Genomic DNA, 24,204 nt, shown 5'->3' with positions numbered 1-24,204 from the left:
ATTTTAAAGGATTTTCCCTAAGATGCATGTCCAGTACAATACATTACATTTTATTTAAAAGCAACCAACGATACAAAATGACAATATAAGGTCACATTACACACATACAGGCAAGACTAGCTTTCTATCAGTCTTAGAACGAGTGAACCTGGACATACATAGTACATAACTGTCTACATCAGAACTGTTTGGCCTACTGAACTGATCTGTTGTATTAGCTAGCCATATGTTTAAATTCCCCTTAGTATAGCATTACACAGGTTGGCAGCATTACTGGATATGAATCAGACCTAGGTCAAATACGTGGATGAAATGATTGGAAAGGTTTGGGGTGTGCTTGATTCCACTCTTGTGATTGTACTTTTGCGATACAGTAGCATCGGTTTCATTGTACGGTGTAACGTATCAAGCAGACCCCAAGTAATTGTCCCAGGTCTGATGTGTGGCACAAGGTTATTATAATTATGATGTGAGATGCTTTGTGCTGGCTGTATTGTTACACCCCTGAGATATTAGAGGTATCCACACCGATCCTGACCAATGACCTACTAACGATGCCTGGCATGTCGATTGTGATTGGCGGTCTCCTGTTCGTGCCATAACCAGTTGTCCAATGACAGGGAAAGGGGAGGAGAAACTGGATATTCTAAAGTGGCTCCCTTTCCTATGTCACATGTCACTAATCTTGGGGGACTTTACAGACGCAAACAAAACTGAAAGTCCCATGGCTAGACTATTGAAGGTCCTTTTTCCCCAAATTTGACACATGGTACCCTATTCCTCTTGACTAGCTTGACTGTCTCTAACTGACCATAGAAAAACTAGACAGGTATCTTCAACGTATCAAAACGTAGCTATATCGCCCAGCTATATCGCTAATACACAGAAGAGCCACAAGGAAGCCACTTACGAATACAATCAACCCTCAAGTGAGATGTCCATAAGATGACCACCACCATCATTATCATCATAATCGTCCTCTGTGTGTATAGATGTGTCTTCAGGGGGGTGCCCTGGGCCTCCCGCCCCCTGGCCCCCCCTCACACCTCCTCAGGGTCCAGGGGGCCCTCTGCCCCCTGGGGGGTCTCAGTGTGGAGCCGGAGGATGGGCTTGTTACACATGGGGCACACGCTCCGGATCTCCAGCCACTTCAACAGGCACCTGCACGGACAGACAGACAGACAGACAGGAGGACGTGAAGGAGGACCACTTGGTGTAGTGAGGGAAAGGCTAGACTGACCGCCATGCTTACTTGTGTTTCTCTTCAACCAAGGTAGGTTCTAGAATGTGATAATAGATAATAGGGGGGGGGGGGTTGAGGTATATGTACCAATGTCATTTTACTGTTTTGCTACCCGACTCGGGGCTTCCGCTGATTTGAAATGGAAAGTGAAACAGGACATGGGTAAACATGATCCTGCTGTGTCATTACGTCTTAATGTGCTGCTGCCTCACTGAATAAAGCTCTGTATGGGCTGGTGGCTGTGACCCTTGAGGCCTTGCTGATTGTTCAGGAAATGTTTGTGTACAATTAGAGCTAAGTTCCCTTCCGCACTAGGTCTCATGGCGAGACAGAATGCTGAGTCGATACTCACTTCTTGTGAAATGCGTGTGAGCAAGGGCACACTCCAAGCTCATCTCGGGTCCGGAACTCCTCCAAGCAAACCGCACAGGTTTGCTGTAAGGGCAGAGAAGAGGAGAGAATTGGTCTGTGTGTGTTATTGTGTGTGTGTGTGACTGTGTGTGTGTGACTGTGTGTGTGTGTGTGTGTGACTGTGTGTGCGTGTTATTGTGTGTGTGTGACTGTGTGTGGGTGTGACTGTGTGTGTGTGACTGTGTGTGTGTGTTATTGTGTGTGTATGTGTGTGACTGTGTGTGCGTGTTATTGTGTGTGTGTGACTGTGTGTGTCAGTTCCCTCTGAAAGGCGAAAACTGGCTGAGTCAAGCACCTCTCTGCTCTGCGTTCAATAAATCATGAAGCGACGACATGTTACATCAAGCATGCCCTCACGGCCATTAGGGCCTTCACATGTTCGTGTGCCAACACAAAACTCATTTATAAAATTACGATTTATAAAAGAAATCTGTGTAGTTAAAGTTTAAATAAATGACTACTTACATTTACATTTTACATTTTGTAATTTAGCAGACTTACAGTAAGTACAGGGACATTCCCCCCGAGGCAAGTAGGGTGAAGTGCCTTGCCCAAGGACACAACGTCATTTGACTGGCAACCTTCAGATTACTAGCCCGATTCCCTAACCGCTCAGCCACCTACTTACCCCAAGAAGGCTGAGCTTCTTGCCTGCCCCTTTCAGTACCACCTACAGGGGGGGGGCAGAGAGAGGGAAAGATGTTTCAACATGTAAAGGATACATTGAAGTGTCATCACCATGCCAAGTCAAGCCCATATGACATCGTCATGCTGGCTCCAAAACTAAATAAAGATTCCAAGAAAGACCTGGGACACAAGTAGACTCTTGTTCACATGTCGATAGACATTTTAACTAGGTTGAAAGTCCTCTACTGTATACTGGACTAACAGGGTGTGTTAGGGCCTCATTTAAGATGTCGCTCGGAGTCTAGGGCATTTCGTATTTGAATAAGAGCTGTCTGTGTCACACAGGCGTTTAACTAACACAGGTTATGCAGTCTCAAGGTCATCTATAAAAGGTTGGCATTCGGTTTCACACACGGTGACGGGTGTGACATGCTCTTCAGAATCCAGTGTAGCATGTGTCCCTATGGTGACAGATTGCCGCTGTACCTCGTTGTAGCTGAACTGCTCCCGTGTGCCTTGTTGTTTCAACCTGGCAGAGAAAAAGATGAGAAAAATGCAAAGTCATTACCAAGTTCTTCTTTTTTTTTTTATGCTGAAACTGTACGGTGTTGTCATGCCATGTCATGTGATGATGAGTTATACATTTAGTAATCGTTTTTTTTTATACAGTAAGCTGATTGCTGGAATATGATGAAGTAGCTGTAATGTGATATGATAATCTACTGTATTTACTGAAGACAGTTAGGTATGCCTGTCTGCTCAAAAGTATACCGTCAGGCAACAGGAGAGCAATGCCTTGTTAATTGACTGTTTTTCCACAACCAGCAACATATACAGAAAATTTGATTTGAAAATACATTTATTTATTTATTTATTACAGTCTCAGCACCTTAAGTAGGCCATTATGAGGTTGGCTAGCGTGCATCGACCCAGGAAAATAAAGATACACCATTACTCTATAATGCCAGGAATCTCGTGTCTGTCTAACCCTAACCCACTTTGTAAAGTGTACGATCAACTGCACGGTAATGAAACTGCGATTTTTATTAAATTGAATATAACCTTTTCAGTCTGTGTCTCTGTTAGCATCAATATCCACTTACCTGAACAGGTAGCAGCAGAACAGGAGGCTGAGCATGAAGACGAAAAGACCTATGCCCAGAACGATGATGTAGACGTTGAGGGGGAGGTGATAAATGTCGGACGTCATGGCGCAGTATCTCTCAGAGCGCTGGAGACCCAAACCACACAGGCATCCTGGGTAGAAGGAAGTAGAGGGCAGGAGGGATACCGTTTAAAGTGGGCCATAGACATTTCGTAGTTTTAGTTGTTCTGTAGGGGTGAAGGAAGAATGAAGGCAGCAAAGGACACAATTTAGAATGGCAAAATTGACATATTCATCACAACCTAATGTTGTGAAGTGCTCTTCTGTTTATTTCCGTGTTTTAAGAAGGAAGTTCCTATTTTCACATAGTCTGTAGGTGTTTCACCTTAGTTTCCTTTATCAAACCATGTGGACTAAGTCAGTACTTGTATCATTGTCTAACACCTTGCTTCTTATAAGGGTTTTAAAAATTTTGTCTCGTGGAAATATTTTCCTTCATATGAAAGAAATAGCCATCCGATTCTCAATTCATAGCAGTAGCATAGCATATTCAGTTCAAGCCCACACTCAGAGCTACAAACAAGGATTCATTCCAGGCCCTGTGCCCATTAAGGCCTTTGTATCGACTAAAAAACATCAGGCAAATAGTTGGTGAAGAAACGGCTGTCATTTGGCCGGAATTCCACCTATAGTTCTGTTGCTCTTTAATCTGGTCCAGACAGGACTGTAGCTTGGGGGGACTGGGGGACTAGGGGCAGAGGTTGTAGTTGGGTTATGGCTGGAGGTTGGGGCTATAGGGCTGGCAAAATGACTAAAGAATGGGTTGGAGGTTGGAACTAGAGGCTGGGGTTAATGGAGTGAGGGGCAGGGGCTATGGCTGGAGGCTGGGGCTAGCAGGAGGTTAGGGTTAGGGGCTGGCTATAGAGACTGGGTTGAGGGCTAGCAGAGGATGAAGGCTGGGGTTAAGGCTGGTGGCCGGGGCTCGCGGAGGCTGGGGCTGGGTTTGTTGGAGCAGGAGGCCCGTGGCCGGGGCTCGTGGAGGCCGGGGCTGGGTTTGGCGGAGCAGGAGGCCGGTGGGTAGGGAATGGAGTCTAATCGTCTGTGAACAAGACAAACACAGAGAGCCATAGAGCCACTTCCGCCTCGCCACCATCTGTTCCACAGACTCCACAGAGGTGGCTAGTGTGTGTATACAGAGTTGGGGAGGAGGGTAACTGTGTGTGCGCGGTGTGTCTGTCACCGGTTGGACTCTATTCATCGGCAGACTCTCTGGGGACGGGAAGCACCATTTGGCGAGACAAAAGGTACAGGGACCCCCACTTCCACATGCCCCAATGTGCTCTTATTAATTTGCACCACGGACGCCCTTTGCCAGCCTCTAATGTCAATGGGACTCTTCTTTAGAGTGACTGAATGGGTACAGCTTGCACACTGTGGGGGGTATGGTTTAGATAATTTGACATGGGGGATGGGGGAAGAGAGGAGTGTGTTGGAAGGGGAGGGGGGTGCAAGGGGGTTGGTGGGTGGTGGGGCTCTTACAACTGATTAAAACTGTTGCTGTAAGTGTTGTGAGGTTGACATTATAGCACCAACATAGATCTTGTTGTCTTCAGGCAAATAATTAATTGTTGTTAGCTTGCTTGAAATTGGCTCTGGTTCTGTGGCGTGGAGTTACAACACACTCGGTTGCATGCTAGTTGTTATTGTTGTTCTGTATGATAAACATGACCTTTAGAAATCCATCTCATAGTCCCACTTTCCTTAACACTATACCAGCAGCTTAGCATATAACTTAGCATATTTCTCAAGTGCATCTGTTTGCTCAAACTCAGTTAGTCATGGCTGAGTGGTGTAGGTACAGCTAGTTAGCAAAAGCTAGCATACAAGCAATGCATTTTATGGTAAGTCTTTGGCAGAGGGTGTAAAATCTACTTACCGTTACACCATTGGAATGGTTGCATGAAATTTGACTCCCAGGGCAGCACCAGTAAATTCAAACCCTGTTAGAAGAGCAGGGGACCTGGGCACGAGCCAAGATTGCTGCCTGGAACTTCTCTGGAGCCCAGGAGCCTGGATCTCTGGAGCTCCAAGCCCAAAACAAGTCACTTGGCCGGGGCTAGACGAGACTCCACGTTAAGGGTGTAAAAGCTTCTCCAACGACAAAACATGAAGATTGCAGATTTTTTTCTCCCTCAAATCCTTGAGCTGTGCAGGTTTGTCAGCTCAGCAGTCCGTGGGCAGCATCCCCCAATCTGGATTAGATCAACCCCCCTGCCCGGGTTCAGATTGGGAGATTTGGGACTGGGATTGGGACTGGGATTTCAGACCTTATGCGCTCCTGCCTCTTAGTGATAATGATGACATCACCATCGTGAACACTGTCAAAACAAAGAAATACATTCACGTTGCTTCTCTTTCACTCAGTATGTGCTCTACTCCATTGTTTGTGATGTCATCATTCACAAATTCGGAAGGACATGAGTTGATTTTGACCACATTTAAACCAGCAATATATTTTTTCGAGCAATGAGTAACACTTACACTTATTTCAAAATGGACCTTTGGGTTCAGTTGCTGTCCGGTACCAAACCTTTAACACTTCAGATCAATGACATCCAGCAGTCGAACGACAGAGTCCTCTTAGTCCAATGAGGGTAATTTGCAGGCATTAGTCACTTGCTTTGTCCTCCTCCAAAGCCTCTTTTTAACAGAGGATTTTCACAAGCCTCATCCCTCTCTCCTCTCCTCTTTCGCCCCCTCCTCCTCTTCCTCCAATCTTTCTGATCTTCCGAGGGGTATTCCTCATCCAAGGAGATGTGATGTCCTCAGAACCAGAAGCAGCTCAGACGAAAACAGTCCCCAAGATGGGCTTGGTATTTTGCTAGTGTATGTGTTTATATGTGTGTGTGCCAGTTTGTGTGTGCCAGTTTGTGTGTGCACGTAGGTGGGGGGGGGGGAGGGAGTTCCTTCTCTCCCTCTAACCATCTGCTGCTTCGATTGAGAAAAATCTGAGACAAAAGGCTATGTCTGCCAGTCAGTGGTGTGTATGTGTGTGTCAGTCAGCGTATGTGTTGTGGTCAGGGTTCTCCCACCTTCAGCAGGCTTTGTTATGGCAGACTTCTCTTTCCTCTCAATCCATAATGGTGTCCAGAGACTCTTGTCTAACAGCGGTTCCTATTCCCCTGCTCTTCCTTCCTCTCTCTCTCTCTCTCTGCCCTCCTCTGCTCTTCTTTCCTCAGCTCTCCGTTTGTAAACAGATCCTTGCTCATGTGACCGTTCATTTGCCTCGCAACTCTCCTCTGCCCCCTCCCCTTGCCTCTTCTCTCAGCCCTACCTCTCTCCCTCCGTCCTCCAATCCCTCACTCGTTCCCTCCCTCCCCCGGAGAGACGACAGCAGGGATAGGCGGGAGAAAGGCAGAGGGGCCAGACTTTGACGTCTGCTACGGTATGTGTGTGTGAGCGTGTGGTCTCATGTGTGTGCCTAATGTATGGTGCTTTCGCCATGCATGTGTATTTGTTACTGTCGTGTTACTGTGTGTGTGTGTATGCGTTGGTGAACATTTCTTAGAGTCCAGGTCAGTCACATGTGCAATGCCGCTGTTGACAGACAGTCAAAACAAAGGCAGCAGGATAAAGTGGAGGCCGGTCCTGGGAGTCAAAACAAGCGCTGTATCACAGGCTGTGCTGCAGCGCTGCTCTGCAGAGCTCAGGCAGAAGGGAGCTTTGTCAGATATAAAGCCTGATTATTTTTCAGCTCTACTTCTTTTGATCTATATATAAACATGTCGCCCATTGTGTGGTAAAAGATTGCACCCGGCCACAGTAGAGAGAGAGAGAGAGAGAGAGAGAGAGAGAGAGAGAGAGAGAGAGAGAGAGAGAGAGAGAGAGAGAGAGAGAGAGAGAGAGAGAGAGAGAGAGAGAGAGAGAGAGAGAGGAAGAGAGGTAGACGGTGACACAGGATGTGATTTAGAGTTGTAAAGAGTATGTTTCAGAGTCAGAGAGGAAGTCTTTGCACACAGACAAAGAGAAAGAAAGAAAGAGAGAGAGACAGAGAGAGAGAGAGAGAGAGAGAGAGAGAGAGAGAGAGAGAGAGAGAGAGGGAGAGAGAGAGAGAGAGAGAAGGAGGAAAATGTGATGGCCTGCATGGACAAAGGCAAGAAGCACCCACCCCCACACCAACAGTCAGCCAGACAGTCATACAGCCAGTCCTGCCAGTTGGTTCAGAGGTAACAGCTGCTGTAGGCTTTGGGTGAAGCTGGATGGATTTCCATGTTGACTCTCAGTGGCGGGGGAGGAGAGGAGAGGAGGAGAGGAGACAACATAAAAGGCAAAGGGGAGAGGCGAGACCAGGAAAGAAGGAGTGTTTATATGGGATACAAGGGACTCATATCATTCCCTCCTCCCTATAACTATGACATCAGCTCTAAATGGATGCTTTACAGCTGCATTGCTTCATAGCTGTATAATTAAGAAAATATGTAGTGCCGTGTTGGACTGTTGGGCGTTGGAGTCTAAGTGTGGGTTCAAATCAAAGATGGCATTGATGTGTGTGCTTGCGTGGATGCATTGACATCCTGGTATACTGGCTGCCTTTTAGGCCTGTTGTTGACTAGCAATGCAGTGTTCGGAAACAAAGATTAAGCAGTGTCTCGCCCTCTAGTGGAAGAGAAAGAGAAAGCAGCACTGATTCAATCGGCCTGAAACTCATGACAAAAGTAAAATATATTGTCATGCAGAGGGTGTTTGATACTGACAGAATTGCATATTGCATTTTAGGAAAAAACTGTTTAAAGCTCTGTAAAAATAAATCAGGTAAGATGATTGCTTGAGACCCACCTGACTGATCGGAAAGCACTTTACCAGAAAGATTTTGTAAAAGTGAGGTAGAGGAGCGACATGCAAATGATGACCTTATTTACCATCATGTAAATTGTTGAGCCAGTGAGTGAGAATGGGTTCCCTGTTTGCATATGAAGGCCTGACAAAGCATTATGTGATGGAAACAAGCACCTAAGACCAGTGCTGTCATGAGACCACTTTGGTTTAAAATTGCTCCATTACAAAAGATTGTCAAAAAACGACAATCTGAAGATGTAATAGCTATAATATAATAGACAAAATTTCTTTTTTAAAGTTTTCTTCATGGTTTGCAAAGCATATTTAACCATACATATACAGTGTCGCTGACCTGTTTAGATTAAATAAGGTCATAGCCCCCAAATCTTCCTATGTTTGATCATAGGCAAGCGTCTAATGTGACAACCAGAAAACCTCTTGAAAAGTCTTCTTTCCAAACTTCCAACAGACCTCTTTTGGTACAGCATTAAAAAAAAAAAAATGCTGACTGCTTCAAGTTAGTCATATATCCTGGGCAAAGATTGCTTTATGGCAATTTAAAATCATTTAAAACACACACCAACACAGTAAGCAACAACAAATTGCTAAAATAAAATAAATAAGATTTTTGAATAAAAATTCAAGTAAGATTTCCCTTTTGAGCTTATCACCAAACACAAATTCCTCATGTATGAAAAAAAAATCTATATGAAGTGTTGTTTACTACTGAAATGTTCAAACCTTGCTGTAGTACACCGCCCACTCCTTCTTTGCCATCTCATGGGTGTGTCCATTGGCATGACCATTAGGCCTCCTGCTGGCCTCTTCCTGAAGTCTATCACTGTCTTGACCGTCGGGTTGCTCCTTTCTCAGGGCAAGAGGCGGTTTACATGTGTGCCAGTTCCACAAAACTTTATTCATATCCTCCTGAGCGCGAATCCCCAAAAGTTTGTCCTCGTCACTCTTCTTCTTCTCGTCGTCTTCGTCGTCGCTGTCGTCCTTCCTGGAGCCATGGCGATGGAAGCTGCGCATTTCTCCGCTGATGCTCTCGAAGTACTGGTGGATGCAAACCTTGGCGAAGCTCTTGGCGTGCTCCTTGCAGGTATCGTCAAACATCTTCCGCTCAATGTCGATGTAGTGCGACCAGTACTTGGTTTTGAGAAAGGCCGCCTGGGTGAAGCAAGGCCGTATGGCTCTGATCATGAAGGCCACTAAAGTCATCAACAGCAGGAAGACCCAGCCGAATCCCTTGAAATCAATGAAGCAGAGTCAATCGGTAATCGTCACGATATCAGTTATCTCAAAGGTTCTCTAAGCCACAATGACCAACATGAATAGAACACCTGGTTAGGCTACAACAGTAAAAACAGCATGAAAGAACATACGTACCTGTGAGATGCATTTAATGTATCGAGCAGCAGCTTCTCTCGATATCACCTCAGGCTGGTCAAAAATATTCTTGCACGGGATCTTGGCTAACAGTTTGATTCGCTCCACCTCTGACATGTCCTGGATGAGGGTGGCGTTCCCATACTGGTAGATGTCCAAGTCGACACTAAACGCACACAGGAAGCTCTTACCATCCATCAGCGTCACAGCTATCCACACCGCAGGCGCAATCAATGAGCGCTGCGTGATGGAAACGAACATGTAGCGGAGGATGGTGGGGTCCTTTTGCCGTTTCCCCGTTGGCCTTTTCCATTCCTCGGCTAGTATGGATATGTTGTTGTTCAATACGAACCCCAGGAGGAAGAACCAAATGGGTGGCACAACCAGGAGTCCAATGCCGTACGCGTAGTTGTATTCAGGAATGCAGGGACAGCTGAACTCAAAGGCAGAGTACAGCTGGGCACTGGCCAACGCCATGATACCGCAGATCCCATTCATGAAGGACTCCTGGTTGGACTGAAGGAACTGGAACATCATACGGAACTTATCCATCTTGATAGAGCTGTTTTTTTTGCAGGCTTTATGAAAGAGAATGTAGTCTGTAGAAGGCAAAATACAAAACTTGATAGGGTCCTGTAGTCCAGTAGGTGTGGGTTATTACACCGTAGTGTGGATCTTAAACCCCTGGCAATGCAGCACTGTCCATGGAAACTTACAACTCAAGTCACAATTTTTCACTTTGATATGCTGTATGATTCAAGCACAACCCATTTTCAATTTGTTAAATGGTCAATATCCTATTACTTTGAAACAGAACATCAATAGATTTGATAGAAGCGTCTGAAGATCCATTCAAATTAATGGAGAATTTGTCGAGCGATCTTGAGTAATTACAGGTGGACTGATTCTAAACAGCTTCTCAGTGACACAATCAATCGTTTGAGCGCTTGAGGTAAACAAAGTGGACTACGGAAATATATTTCTTTCAGTTTCAGAAAAAAAAGCTCGTACTTACTTTGTTTTTCTGTCTCCTGGTACAGGGGTGCCAAGAACTGTGAAGATATTATTGAAATGTGACTAGTATACCTAATATACAGGTTTTGAAGTCTCCCTGGCTCATTGTTAGAATTTGGTACCACTGATCCTTGGTGATCCACTGTTCCGAGAATATTTCTTTTCAGAACTCTTCGTGTGGGGATGAGGAGAAGGTAGACCACATCATTTGTCAGCAAGCCCCTCCCATCGCAAGCACCTGCTCGACATTGTTCTGTGATGTAACAGCATTCCCAACTCTCCTACACCATTGTCCCAAAAGCAAACATTCTACGGCCTCGGAAAAACACATTCTTTGAACCTACCTTCTGTCATTTTGGAGTTTCAAGAAGGTAAAACATTTGTGTTTTTTTTACAGAAGAACTAAGGATCTTTTCACAGAAATACCGTATGCACTTTTGCTGAATGCAATTTCTTTTTTTCTTTTTTATATTCAAATGATTCTTGATCCTCCATATTTGTTTATTGTGTCAATGGTAGCTAAATCACTGTCTATGCTGAAAAGGGACCTTTGATTTTTTTTTTTTTTACAATCTTTGTGTTCATAACAAATTGTTTTTTCCCTGAATATACTACGCTCATCATTATCTGGTGCCAAATTTGTGGCAATTTTTACCTATAGCCGAATAGTTGTTTCCTGTGGCACCAACTTCACCCTACAGAATGAGGCCTAGCTGGAAAAACCAGTTGGAACCCTATGCGAAGATAAAAGAGAGTGTTTCAGTTTACACAACAACACACAAGAACCCCGCTATGCATCGTTGGCCATCCATTCAACAGATTTGTCATTGAGGCATGTACGATCTTACATCCATAGCGTGATAATGCCACTTATACAAAGCATTTAAGTCATACAAGCCAACGAAGGAATGACTTGCAAATTGCCTAAACATCAAGAGTTGGCAGTGATACACACACCTACAAACCAGCCATACATCTTACATTGAAGCCATCAAACAGAGAACCACTATCTTAGTTATGACTACAGTTTGAATAAAGTTATGTTTCAATGACGGCTCGTTATATAAACTGGTAAAATAGCTGAAAATGTATAATGGTGATTTCTCTGATGTCACTCTACCCAACACTGTTTTACTGTAGGCCTTGAACTGTAACTAAGCTGTAGAGGAAGTCAATACCATCCGGTCTGCACTGTGTTCTGCAGAGGAAAGTGTTGCACGGCCCAGGGGCAGTGTACTCAGGAAATAAGTCATGCAAGACGACCTACAACCACAAGTAAAATAGGAAGAGATAAAACAGCCCGTTGTCGTGCAAGGTTTGGTTCGTCTCCCTCCTGCTACCCGCTGTTGCACATGATCAGCTTTGCTGTTTGAAACGCTTGACAGGTTAGCGCACTTCAATATCTGAAAATATTAATGGTGTAATTATACTTTAAACCTTTCAAGTCTCATTTTAGTCATAGCGTAAAAATATTGTGTATTCGAGTCAAAAGGTAAATGCTTTTCTGACAGGAAGGAACTGACTTCCTCTATAGCTGCATTCAATCGTTGCGCTAAAGACGTTGTTTTCGGCTATTCATTGGATTTACAAATTTCAACATATAGTGCTGTACACTGAATACCAATCAATGAATGATGATTACAATGTGCAATGGTAGGTTTGAAGCAACAATTTGACAGTTTGTTTGAAAGTAACATGGCATGTTTCTCTGCCTCTTGAACATGCATTTAGGATGCAAGATACCATTCTTCGGGTGCTGGTGGTGGCTGTTGGTCTAATAATGTATCCTAGAGAGGAGTTGAGGACCATGGACCAGGATGATGATGTAGCAACGGGTATGCAGGAGGGACAGGATTGGCTGTTAAAGGAGATGGAAAAGACGGACCAGGAAATGATCATCAGTCATGAAGCACCAGAGGAGGACCAAGATGAGTCTCTTGTAACCGTCCAACCAGTGAACACCAATGAACCAAAGGCTAACCAACGTGTGGCTCAAACCGACCAATATCGTTCTCTGGAAGGCCTTGAGGATGATCAAGTAAAGCCAACCCTTTTAGACGAGGACACTGAAGAAAAAGAGACCAAGGTGACTGAGGTAAATGAAGACGCAGCAGATTCAGAGCTCAACTTGTCACTTTTGGGACAGTCTGATCATTCCCTTGCCATCATCGATCCTTTCATTGATGAGGCTCTGTCTTCATTGGATAGCGATGTTCCTAGTATCGAGAAAATGTTTTTTCAGGAAGTCGAGATTAACCACAATACACCTTCAGTAAATCCGAAAGTAGTTCCAACAAATCAGGAAGTGCTTCAGAAAGTCCAAATCGATCCCCCAAAACTCTGCACAAAGCCTTCCAGGGAGGACCAAACAAAAGCAGTTGAGAATCATCAGGAAGTGTTTCAAGAATACAGAGTACCACCACAAATGCTCACAAAACCATCAGAGAAAGACAAAGGAAGATGGAAGCAGGTGACTGACACAGAGAACGATTATCTCTGGTACCTTTGGAACACATACTCCCTCATTTCCGTAATCCATTTTTCCATCAAATATTACAGAAAGAAATTGCAGATGAACCAAAGTAAAGATGTCCCGTCTGAAAACACAAACATATTGCGAGAGAGTAAACTCTCGGCTGAGATATCGCTGCCAGACAGTAGTACACTGAACCGTTTATATGACAAATGTGTCAAACTGTCACCCAATGAGAGATACCAGGTGGCTGAGTTTGTAGAGGGTTTTGCCAGTGATCTATTGTGTACCATGAGAAGCTTGAGTGACAGGGCGGTCGGCATGGTGATGGAGGACTTTGTAATGGTGGAAGGTGTGTTCAGGTTTTGTGCGTGTGACATCATGATCCCCATTGTACCATTGGATCCATATCACTTCCAGTGTGAATTTTGGGGCAGTCAGGCTGGGGATAGACAAGCAGACATGGAAGGCTATGGTAGAATTAAAATGGAGAAAGGTGTTGAAAAACAAAATGGATGCCCTTGTGGTAATACTGATATAGACATGCTCTGCTTATTACATAGTGACGAGAAGGTGGTTGACACAGGTAAGATATCAGACAGCCTATTTTTATCACCAACCACACCTTACCTTTCCAAAACACAAGTTCTGAAATGGTTCCAGAGAGCGTTAAGACAAGCTTGGGAATACATTTCCCACAAATATGAGTTTGAGTTAACATTTTTCAATGCTGGTGTCTCTGGTGCTATGACAGTCCGATTCAGATCAGGAAAAGTTATAACCTTTAATATTAAACCCGTGGTAAAGTTCAAAGATGCAGCTGCATATTTTGTCATCGGTGCTTCAACCAAAAATGTGAACAATTGTTCAGACACCTTCTGGGAACTTTCATTTGCACCTTATGAGGACCACTTTCTGAAACAGCTCAATATAAATCTGCCCAAGAACTCCTGTCACATCAAGTGTCTTGAAATTGCAGTCTTCCTTCACAGGAAGCAAACAGGTTTGACAGGTAAAAGTGGCCTTACAGATTACCACATCAAAACTGGATTATACCACCTCCTTTTAATTGAGGAACCATTAATGTGGCACCCTGAACAATTGACCAATAGGCTTCAAGACTTATTGAGTTTCCTGGAAAACTGCCTTGAGCACAAGAAGTTGAGTCATGCATTTATTGGTAACAGTCTGGTTTCAAACACAAGGCTGTCTCAAGAGCTTGCAGAGGCCAAGCCAGTAAATCTATTCCACCCCCTTGTGGTACAAAAAAGCCTTTACTTTAAAACTGTAAAGCATTTCCATGAGTTGCTGAAGAACATGTCTGTGCTGATACAAGAATATGCACCAAAAGAATGAAATCTTGAGTGGCTATGTAAGATTTAAGTTACGCCAGGTCAAAACACCAAATAAATTTGACAAATTAAGACATGATCAATGTTTTATTTTAAAACAAGTTCCACTTCACTGGTCATTTCTTCCTGACAGCATCTACAAAAACAAAAAATAATTTTTTGAAAATGTCAAAACATGCTATTGCTCTTTCCCTTACAATCTTACCATACATGGCCGTCCTCATCCCAGAACTCAATGGAGCCAACAAGTTCCTCAGATGGAGTCTCTGGAACTAATCCTTTATAATCACTCTTCCCAAAAGGTGGTACGATTGGAACCATACCAACTGGACCGGACTTATGACGAGAAGGTGGGTTCTTGCTAGGAGGGCTCTGATGAGAGGGGTGCTGGGGATGGGGATGAGAAGGGTGCTGGGGATGGGGATGAGAAGGGTGCTGGGGATGGGGATGAGAAGGGTGCTGGGGATGGGGATGAGAAGGGTGCTGGGGATGGGGATGAGAAGGGTGCTGGGGATGGGGATGAGAAGGGTGCTGGGGATGGGGAAGAGAAGGGTGCTGGGGATGGGGATGAGAGGGGTGCTGGGGATGAGAAGGGTGCTGGGGATGAGAAGGGTGCTGGGGATGAGAAGGGTGCTGGGGATGAGAAGGGTGCTGGGGATGAGAAGGGTGCTGGGGATGAGAAGGGTGCTGGGGATGAGAAGGGTGCTGGGGATGAGAAGGGTGCTGGGGATGAGAAGGGTGCTGGGGATGAGAAGGGTGCTGGGGATGAGAAGGGTGCTGGGGATGAGAAGGGTGCTGGGGATGGGGATGAGAAGGGTGCTGGGGATGGGGATGAGAGGGGTGCTGGGGATGGGGAAGAGAGGGGTGCTGGGGATGGGGATGAGAAGGGTGCTGGGGATGGGGATGAGAAGGGTGCTGGGGATGGGGATGAGAAGGGTGCTGGGGATGGGGATGAGAGGGGTGCTGGGGATGGGGAAGAGAGGGGTGCTGGGGATGGGGATGAGAAGGGTGCTGGGGATGGGGATGAGAAGGGTGCTGGGGATGGGGATGAGAAGGGTGCTGGGGATGGGGATGAGAAGGGTGCTGGGGATGGGGATGAGAAGGGTGCTGGGGATGGGGAAGAGAGGGGTGCTGGGGATGGGGATGAGAAGGGTGCTGGGGATGGGGATGAGAAGGGTGCTGGGGATGGGGATGAGAAGGGTGCTGGGGATGGGGATGAGAAGGGTGCTGGGGATGGGGATGAGAAGGGTGCTGGGGATGGGGATGAGAAGGGTGCTGGGGATGGGGATGAGAAGGGTGCTGGGGATGGGGAAGAGAAGGGTGCTGGGGATGGGGATGAGAAGGGTGCTGGGGATGGGGATGAGAAGGGTGCTGGGGATGGGGATGAGAAGGGTGCTGGGGATGGGGATGAGAAGGGTGCTGGGGATGGGGATGAGAAGGGTGCTGGGGATGGGGATGAGAAGGGTGCTGGGGATGGGGATGAGAAGGGTGCTGGGGATGGGGATGAGAAGGGTGCTGGGGATGGGGATGAGAAGGGTGCTGGGGATGGGGATGAGAAGGGTGCTGGGGATGGGGAAGAGAGGGGTGCTGGGGATGGGGATGAGAAGGGTGCTGGGGATGGGGATGAGAAGGGTGCTGGGGATGAGAAGGGTGCTGGGGATGAGAAGGGTGCTGGGGATGAGAAGGGTGCTGGGGATGAGAAGGGTGCTGGGGATGAGAAGGGTGCTGGGGATGGGGATGAGAAGGGTGCTGGGGATGGGGATGAGAAGGGTGCTGGGGATGGGGATGAGAAGGGTGCTGGGGATGGGGATGAGAAGGGTGCGAAGGGCTTTCAGGGTGGGAAGGGCTCTGAGGGTGCTGGGGATGAGGAAGAGAAGGGCTCTGAGGGTGCTGGGGATGAGGAAGAGAAGGGCTCTGAGGGTGCTGGGGATGAGGAAGAGAAGGGCTCTGAGGGTGCTGGGGGTGGGAAGGGCTCTGAGGGTGCTGGGGATGGGACGGGCTCTGAGGGTGCTGGGGATGAGGAAGAGAAGGGCTCTGAGGGTGCTGGGGGTGGGACGGGCTCTGAGGGTGCTGGGGATGGGACGGGCTCTGAGGGTGCTGGGGATGAGGAAGAGAAGGGCTCTGAGGGTGCTGGGGATGAGGAAGAGAAGGGCTCTGAGGGTGCTGGGGGTGGGAAGGGCTCTGAGGGTGCTGGGGATGGGACGGGCTCTGAGGGTGCTGGGGATGAGGAAGAGAAGGGCTCTGAGGGTGCTGGGGGTGGGACGGGCTCTGAGGGTGCTGGGGATGGGACGGGCTCTGAGGGTGCTGGGGATGAGGAAGAGAAGGGCTCTGAGGGTGCTGGGGGTGGGAAGGGCTCTGAGGGTGCTGGGGGTGGGAAGGGCTCTGAGGGTGCTGGGGGTGGGAAGGGCTCTGAGGGTGCTGGGGGTGGGAAGGGCTCTGAGGGTGCTGGGGGTGGGAAGGGCTCTGAGGGTGCTGGGGGTGGGAAGGGCTCTGAGGGTGCTGGGGGTGGGAAGGGCTCTGAGGGTGCTGGGGATGAGGAAGAGAAGGGCTCTGAGGGTGCGTGCACGAAGGGAGAGTGCACCGAGGGTCATCCACATTCCAGGAGTGACTGGTTATCATCTGTGAAGCTTTAGAGAGAGTTTACAAGAGTTAGTGCCAACAAAGCCAGCATTTGGTTTGTAAATGAACGTACACAGCACAAGTATGCAAAACCCACCTGGTTGTGGTGGGGGACAGACAGAGTCACAGCAAAAGCAGACCGCATTGTCACCATACAACTCAGTCCACCTGCAAGAATGGATAAGATGAAGCACCTGGAGACCTTCAACTTTGACCATAGCAGGTTTCAAAACTCACGTTTTGCTTCCGGGATTGTAGTTGCAGGACTTTGCACTTTCAGTTGGGGTAACATCTCCCACGGAGATATCACAATGCATGTAGAGTTCCTATGTAACAATTCCAATTAGTACAACATCATTGAATACATTGATTTATTAAAAAACAGGAGAACCATACCTTCAGGGTAGACGTTTTGGACATCCCTTCAAAGATGAAGCTACCAATCGTAAACTTTAAAACGGTCTTTGTGGCGTGACTGATGAATTGTGACTGCTCGGAGTACCGGCCATCAACCATACAACTACCCAGGGATAGAAAACCCAAACTTAGACTGACAATTTATAAAATGACCAATATTGTATACGCAGACAAACGAGGGCCTTACCCAGTGTTCTCAATCACTGTATATTGTGGCACAGAGGTGAGCAACGGAGAGATGGTTATAAAGCACTTGTTGACGTACACCCTCACAGGTTTTTGAGCCAGCGCAGAGTCAAGCGTAGCCTCAAAGAACATGGGCTGTCCAAGCGTGTAGCCGATACCTGGAGTCAACTCGGTCCCATGGACTGAAACAGAATCATGTCATCCTCCAAGAATGTTTTAGTCATATTTTGTCAAATTGCAATCCATCCCTGTACTTGTGGTCTTGTTTCTCCACTTACCATCATAGGGAGTGAGGGTGACCCAGGTCCTTGAAGTGAGGGGTCTGAATACGGTTCCTCCCCTCACTGTGGGCCAGAAGCCGACCTTGTAAGAGAGATGGAAACTGCAAGGAAAGCAGCATCAGGCAAGGTTTAAAAATGGGCTTCCCCATGGAGATCATTTCCCTTGGGTTGCCCTTAGGAAGTGTTAGGAGTCCAGTCAGAACTGGAGATCTTATGCCAACTCCAGTGCTTGTGGATGACAGTGCAATGATGTATGCATGTTGTTTTAAGCAATAATTGATGTGGAGAAAGGCAAGCGGGTGGGCTGGGGTCTTACCGATTATAACTACACTCGAGGGGAACATCAAAGTTGAAGTCCCTCACAATGGGCCCTGTAGAATCCCGTTTATAAGAGATCCTGTTGGTGAAGGTCACCCGGTCAGCATGACTCTACAAGAAAAAGAACAATTAGGCTGCTGCTGGGGCTCCAGTCCAAAAGGAGAATTTTAACCTGCCATGGATCAGATCTGAAACCTAATCTTGTGAGCTCAGGTTAGACTTCAAATTATGCATTCAGGGGTTTGAGTCTTGACTGTAGGTAGGGATATGCCGGGTTAAGGGTGGAAAGTGTTAGTCACCACACCTCAGGCCTGTGAACAGCTCATAATTATCCTTCATTCAGACCTGAATGCATCTAGTTTGACCAAAGATCAGTGAAAACGAATGCATCAGTTCAAATCACCCACCGTAATCACAGTACCACAAGTCATCAGGGGGTAGAGCAGGTAGAAGTGACTATCGGTGGCTTGGTTGACGTGGCAGGACCCAAACTTCAGGTAACTGTAGGCATCAGGGCTGGCAAATAATTCTCTCTGAACTCTAACATAAATCCTATTAATATGGCACAATATGTCAATAGAGTTGTTCCAGGGAAGACTCTTATATTGGGTTGGTGGAGCTCTTGTGGCCAATAGGATGTCCTTTACTGAATCAGGCAGTGGTTCGGCATCCTTCCCAGGGCCAACAAGAGACATCCGGTCCGAAGAGGCTGCGATAGGCACAAATTCTGGAACTTTCCTGGCTTCTGTGCGGCTGCCCGGTCGTTTTTGGCCTTGTTTCCATTGCCTAGGTACTAACCTTGCCGCTTCATCTTGCTCGATTTCTCTCTCCATCTCTGACCAGAGGGCCTCAGGTGACTGCCCAAAAACATTTTCAAATTTAAGGCAGTAGGCAGAGGTTATCATAAACATAAGCAGCAAGAATCCTTTCACCCCCATTTTGAGACCAACCGCTACAATAAACAAGAAGCAAGGCTCTGTGTGCGTTTATACTTTAACACAGTGATGGTAATTGATTTCACCTGCAGATGATACCAATTATGCAAAACCAATAAGTCCATTCCGAGACGTATTATCAATTTTACAATCAAATATATTTATGGGTTGCTTTCATGTAAGCCAAATCACACACTATTCCAGATAGTTTTTTACTACACATTTTTTTTTTTTTACCCTTTTTGCAGGTTTCGAAGGGAACGAATGCCAGAAGTCGTGATAGACAGTCGGCATTCTAAAGTTAAGTATAGGGGGATAAAATTGGGGGATAATAACCATAGGGATAGGCCGACAAAGTTTGACAGTGAGACCACAAAAAAAGGCTTTTAACATCCGTGGACCAGAACTAGTAGTGTGCAGTATTGAAACATGTCAAGCCTACTTCCTTTTATAAGTGTACTTCTTATTACGCGAGGGGTATCTGGAGCTGCCTCCGCCACTCTTTTAAATCGACTCTCCGCCAAGAGACCCGCCCTTCTCTGACTCTGATTGGCCGTGAACCTGAAAAAAACTATCAAACCAACAATGGCAGCGAGTATTACCCAATCAGGGGCAGAATAGGACGAGTCTACACAGAATTCGGGTGGAATGATTTGCATGGGATGCTGCATTGAAGACAACTCAGAAAATACGGGACAAAACCCATCCCGTATTGATTCAAAACGGGACGCGCTATTTTATTCTCAAATACGGGACGATTCCGTATTTTAACCCTTGTGCTGCCTTTGGGTCACATGACCCAAAGGTTCATAACGAACCATCGTTGTGTTTACCCAATTTTACCCAATAAAAAAACAAATAAAAATAATTGTATTTTAACCGTTGCAATGTGGGGGGTCTGAGACAGCCCAACGGTTAAAAGAAAATGCTTCACTTTGTTTTTGTATGCTGTAAAGTTGTCGCAATACGACGGTGGGTCACAATGACTGATGGGTCAGAATGACCCGAAGATAACACAAGGGTTTTAAGGGACGGGTGGCACCCTATCATCAGGTCGTCCCTTTGGATTTGATCTGAAAACTATGGCTCACCTTCCAGCACTTTAAATATGTGGATGAACACCAGGTAACATCTATGTTTCTGTCAATTAAATAATAATACCATGATTTACTTGAGTTGTGAATTGTATTGTGGTATTCTGCATTGGACAAACTTAAATGTAAGAAATAATATTACCATAGAAACTCAACTCGGCAAGTGTTACGTTTTGTAACGTGTTGTTGGCTGAATAGTCAAGTAGGCTAATGCCAGTTGGTCATAACTTCAAACTGACACACACATAATGCCATATGAGTAAAGTATTCATACTGAAGATATTTGAATTAGCTATGGAGTCAACATAGATATGACAAAGATGCCTGTGAAAGCTGTTGTTAAGTCAAGCATCCCGACGTGTTCCACCAAGTCATTCCGTAGCCTACCTCCTCTCACGCTTCTCTCTCCCTCGCCAGCATCTGGCGGAGTGGGTGGCGGTGCAGAGCGTGTCCGCCTGACCGGAGAAGCGGGGAGAGATCAAGAAGATGATGGGGGTAAGATGGCTGAGCGGTTAGGGAATCAGGCTTTTAATCAAAAGGTTGCCGGTTAGATTCTGGCCATGCAAAATGACGTTGGGTCCTTGAGCAAGGCACTTCACCCTACTTGCCTCGGGGGAAATACTGTACTGTAAGTCGCTCTGGATAAGAGCGTCTGCTAAATGTAAAATGTAATGTAAATGATGGAGATGGCGGCCAAGGACATGGAGAGGCTTGGGGGGCAGCGTGGAGATGGTGGACATTGGGAAGCAGAGGCTGCCCTCCGGAGAGGAGATCCCCCTGCCCCCCATCGTGCTGGGCCGCCCGGGCTCAGACCCAGGAAGAGGGCCGTGTGCATCTACGGGCACCTGGACGCCTAGCCGGCCAACTTGGACGACGGCTGGGACACGGAGCCCTTCACCCTGGTGGAGAGAGACGGTGAGGGGTTTGTCTTTTGAGAAGTTGGGGGAAAGTTGCGGTTAGCTCATCTTACATGCGCACACACACACACACACACACACACGTGTACGTGAGGGACAACCTCGCAAACATCTTTCACCCAATAATCCCACAGCTGGATGCATGCCCAGTTGAACGCCTGTAACGCAAGCGGAGGACTTTGAAAGCGTCTGTGATCTTGTGTTGTACGGAGGGAGTCAGGTGGCTGAGCGGTGAGGGAATCGGGCTAGTAATCCGAAGTTTGCCAGTTCGATTCCCAGTCATGCCGACTGACGTTGTGTCCTTGGGCAAGGCATTTCACCCTACTTGCCTCGGTGGAATGTCCCTGTACTTACTGTAAGTCGCTCTGGATAAGAGCGTCTGCTAAATGTAAATGTGTTGTGAGAGAAGAGACACCATTTTGTATGACGGGAGTCAGGTGGCTGAGCGGTGAGAGAATCGGGCTAGTAATCCGAAGGTTGCCAGTTCGATACCCGGTCATGCCAACTGACGTTGTGTCCTTGGGCAAGGCACTTCACCCTACTTGCCTCGGGGGAATGTCCCTGTACTTACTGTAAGTCGCTCTGGATAAGAGCGTCTGCTAAATGACTAAATGTAAATGACGCAATGTTTATTCCTTCTCTGCTCCATGATTGAGCAATGTGCCGTGTAGAGGGAGACACCTTGTGATTTCAGCTGCTCTTTTAACCCTTGTGCTGCCTTCGGGTCACATGACCCAAAGGTTCACAACGAACCATTGTTGTGTTTACCCAATTGTACCCAATACAAAAACAAATAAATAGCATTTTCTTTTAACCTTCGCAATGTGGGGGGTCTGAGACAGCCCAACGGTTAAGAGAAAATTACTCACTTTGTTTTTGTATGCGGTAAAGTTGTCGCAATACGACGGTCGGTCACGATGACTGATGGGTCAGAATGACCCGAAGATAACACAAGGGTTAACCCTTGTGCTGATGTCTCTGCGATGATGTAGGTTTTGAGGGAGGGTTGAAGTTGGCTCTGAGAGGTTCATGTTTGAAAGGTTTCGTCTCTGTCCAGCTACACAGCAGATCCAGGGAGCAGCGCTATACCAAGATGGCTGACTGGAACTACATCAACATCTTCTCCAAGCTCGCCAGCCCTATCCCACAGTTTGGTACGCTGGCCTAATATTACTGCCGTTTTGTTATGTTCAATCCACATTGAAATGAATCAGTACATCTGTTCTCACGTGTGTGTGGAGACCAGTACATTATTGTTGCCGGGTGTTTGAAGTAAGTCTAGCCGGCTGTTTTCTTGTGGTTCTTTTTGAAGAAGGAAATGGAGACGGCCATTGGGTTCCATCCCATCTATCCTTCCTCTCTGCAGGTAACGGAGACATTTTGTCTTATGAGGACGCCATGAAGGCCAGAGAGACTGGAGTGTCTGGTATTATATTGGCGAGGTGAGCATGCGTATCTTTTTTTATTGAATTTTTTTTAAACTTTGTATTTATTTTACAAACGATATTACACTAAACAAACTCCATATCAGAGAGAGAGAAAAAAAAACTACTACGCTCTTTAAAATCTTTGATCCATTCTTATCTGACCAGCTAAGAGCTCGAAAACAAGCATATCTTTTAACCCTTGTGTTATCTTCGGGTCAGTTTGACCCATCAGTCATTGTGACCCACCGTCGTATTGCAACAACTTTACCGCATACAAAAACAAAGTGAAGCATTTTCTTTTAACCATTGGGCTGTCTCAGACCCCCCACATTGCAAAGGTTAAAAGATTTTTTTATTTTTTATATTGGGTAAACACAACGATGGTTCGTTATGAACCTTTGGGTCATGTGACCCGAAGGCAGCACAAGGGTTAACTGTTACCTTTAGACGGTCCTTGGTTTATCTGAATGAGGAAGAGAAATTAAATTGAACTTAAACTTCATTTCAGACAAAAAAAAAAGTGAAATCCAGCCAATGTCCCGCAGGGGCGCTCTCATCAAACCCCTGGATCTTCACGGAACTCAAGGAGCGTCGCGACTGGGACATCTCGTCGGCCGAGCGTCTGGAAGTGCTGAGAGACTTCAGCAACTACGGTCTGGATCACTGGGGCTCTGACACGCAGGGCCTGGAAAAGACTGGGAACATTCCCGCTGGAGTGGCGGTCCTTGATGTGCGGGGGGGGGGGGGGGGGGGGTGTTAGTGTTGGCTGACGGTGGGATTGTTTTGAGAGAATGGATGTTTGTTTCTTTGTTATTGGTTCAGCTGACCGAGAAGTGCGTAGATTTCTAATCAATCCAGACATTAAGGAGCCCCAAAAAATACAAGATTCAGATATCTTACTTATGAGGCGTGAAAAACGCCTCTAAGCAACAACTGTCCTATGGGCCTTCTGGGAACTTTTATTTGCACCTTGTGAGGACCACTTTCTGAAACAGCTCTATATAAATCTGCCCAAGAACTCCTGTCACATCAAGTGTCTTGAAATTGCAGTCTTCCTTCACAGGAAGCAAACAGGTTTGACAGGTAAAAGTGGCCTTACAGATTACCACCTCAACTGCATTATCCTTGAGTTGCTGACACATGAATACGCACCAAAAGAATTAAATCTTGAATGGCTATGTAAGACTTAAGTTACTCTTCATTCTGAAAGTAAGCTAGGTCAAAACACCAAATAAATTTGACAAATTAAGACATGATCCATGTTTTATTTTAAAACAATTCCACTTCACTGGTCATTTCTTCCTGATAGCATCTACAAAAAAAAAAAAATATTTTTTAAAATGTCAACACATGCTAATGCTCTTTGTAATAATAATTCCCTTACAATCTTACCATACATAGTCATCCTCATCCCAGAACTCAATGGAGCCAACAAGTTCCTCAGATGGAGTCTCTGGAACTAATCCTTTATAATCACTCTTCCCAAAAGGTGGTACGATTGGAACCATACCAACTGGACCGGACTTAGGACGAGAAGGTGGGTACTTACTAGGGGGGCTC

The 24,204-nt window shown here is 46.3% G+C and overlaps 3 protein-coding genes and 2 long non-coding RNA genes across 6 annotated transcripts; 1 reads left to right on the top strand and 4 right to left on the bottom strand.

Annotated features, from left to right (window-relative positions):
* Positions 1-29: 29 nt before the first annotated feature.
* Positions 30-6,603, bottom strand: zgc:175214 (uncharacterized protein LOC557610 homolog). The gene is made up of 7 exons (XM_067258892.1): positions 5,928-6,603; positions 5,323-5,764; positions 3,385-3,538; positions 2,768-2,810; positions 2,283-2,324; positions 1,596-1,678; positions 30-1,161 (listed from the first exon to the last, which is right to left on the bottom strand). Exons 2-7 carry the CDS (start codon positions 5,345-5,347, stop codon positions 1,041-1,043), a joined length of 468 nt encoding a protein of 155 aa, XP_067114993.1. The 5' UTR covers positions 5,348-5,764; positions 5,928-6,603; the 3' UTR covers positions 30-1,040.
* A 113-nt stretch (positions 6,604-6,716) lies between these two features.
* Positions 6,717-10,163, bottom strand: LOC136965550 (calcium homeostasis modulator 1). 2 transcript variants are annotated; one of them, XM_067259728.1, is made up of 3 exons: positions 9,612-10,163; positions 8,969-9,470; positions 6,717-6,742 (listed from the first exon to the last, which is right to left on the bottom strand). In XM_067259728.1, exons 1-3 carry the CDS (start codon positions 10,161-10,163, stop codon positions 6,717-6,719), a joined length of 1,080 nt encoding a protein of 359 aa, XP_067115829.1. The 2 variants fall into 2 exon arrangements, with proteins under 2 accessions (XP_067115829.1, XP_067115828.1); XM_067259727.1 differs by lacking the exon at positions 6,717-6,742 and having other exon boundaries at positions 8,958-9,470.
* A 1,755-nt stretch (positions 10,164-11,918) lies between these two features.
* Positions 11,919-14,538, top strand: LOC136965365 (inositol 1,4,5-trisphosphate receptor-interacting protein). The gene is made up of 2 exons (XM_067259496.1): positions 11,919-12,010; positions 12,357-14,538. The coding sequence occupies exon 2, from the start codon at positions 12,358-12,360 to the stop codon at positions 14,452-14,454; it is 2,097 nt and encodes a 698-aa protein (XP_067115597.1). The 5' UTR covers positions 11,919-12,010; position 12,357; the 3' UTR covers positions 14,455-14,538.
* On the bottom strand, positions 14,504-15,011 carry LOC136965366 (uncharacterized). The gene is made up of 2 exons (XR_010879288.1): positions 14,656-15,011; positions 14,504-14,586 (listed from the first exon to the last, which is right to left on the bottom strand). It is a non-coding gene; the product is annotated as an uncharacterized lncRNA (long non-coding RNA).
* Positions 15,012-23,889: 8,878 nt separating this feature from the next.
* LOC136964842 (uncharacterized) lies at positions 23,890-24,204 on the bottom strand. Its single transcript, XR_010879262.1, has 2 exons — positions 24,037-24,204; positions 23,890-23,956 (listed from the first exon to the last, which is right to left on the bottom strand). It is a non-coding gene; the product is annotated as an uncharacterized lncRNA (long non-coding RNA).

Source organism: Osmerus mordax, chromosome 21 (genome assembly GCF_038355195.1).
Source record: "Osmerus mordax isolate fOsmMor3 chromosome 21, fOsmMor3.pri, whole genome shotgun sequence".
Taxonomy (NCBI): domain Eukaryota; kingdom Metazoa; phylum Chordata; class Actinopteri; order Osmeriformes; family Osmeridae; genus Osmerus; species Osmerus mordax.
The sequence above is the reverse complement of the archived record's forward strand: the minus strand, read 5'-3'. Positions and strand labels throughout refer to the sequence as shown.

Bases quoted from the DNA above. Each gene is read 5' to 3' on its own strand.
- LOC136965365 (XM_067259496.1), top strand. From the start codon at position 12,358: ATGCAAGATACCATTCTTCGGGTGCTGGTGGTGGCTGTTGGTCTAATA.
- zgc:175214 (XM_067258892.1), bottom strand. From the start codon at position 5,347: ATGCAACCATTCCAATGGTGTAACG. The intron at 2,811-3,384 runs GTAAGTGGATAT...TTTCTCTGCCAG, and splicing joins TTCTGCTGCTACCTGTTCAG to GTTGAAACAACAAGGCACAC. The intron at 1,162-1,595 runs GTGAGTATCGAC...CTGTCCGTGCAG, and splicing joins TCACACGCATTTCACAAGAA to GTGCCTGTTGAAGTGGCTGG.
- LOC136965550 (XM_067259728.1), bottom strand. From the start codon at position 10,163: ATGGATAAGTTCCGTATGATGTTCCAGTTCCTTCAGTCCAACCAGGAG. The intron at 9,471-9,611 runs GTACGTATGTTC...ATTGATTTCAAG, and splicing joins ACATTAAATGCATCTCACAG to GGATTCGGCTGGGTCTTCCT. The intron at 6,743-8,968 runs GCAAGGTTTGAA...AACGAGTGAGGG, and splicing joins GGAGTGGGCGGTGTACTACA to ATTGGAGGACGGAGGGAGAG.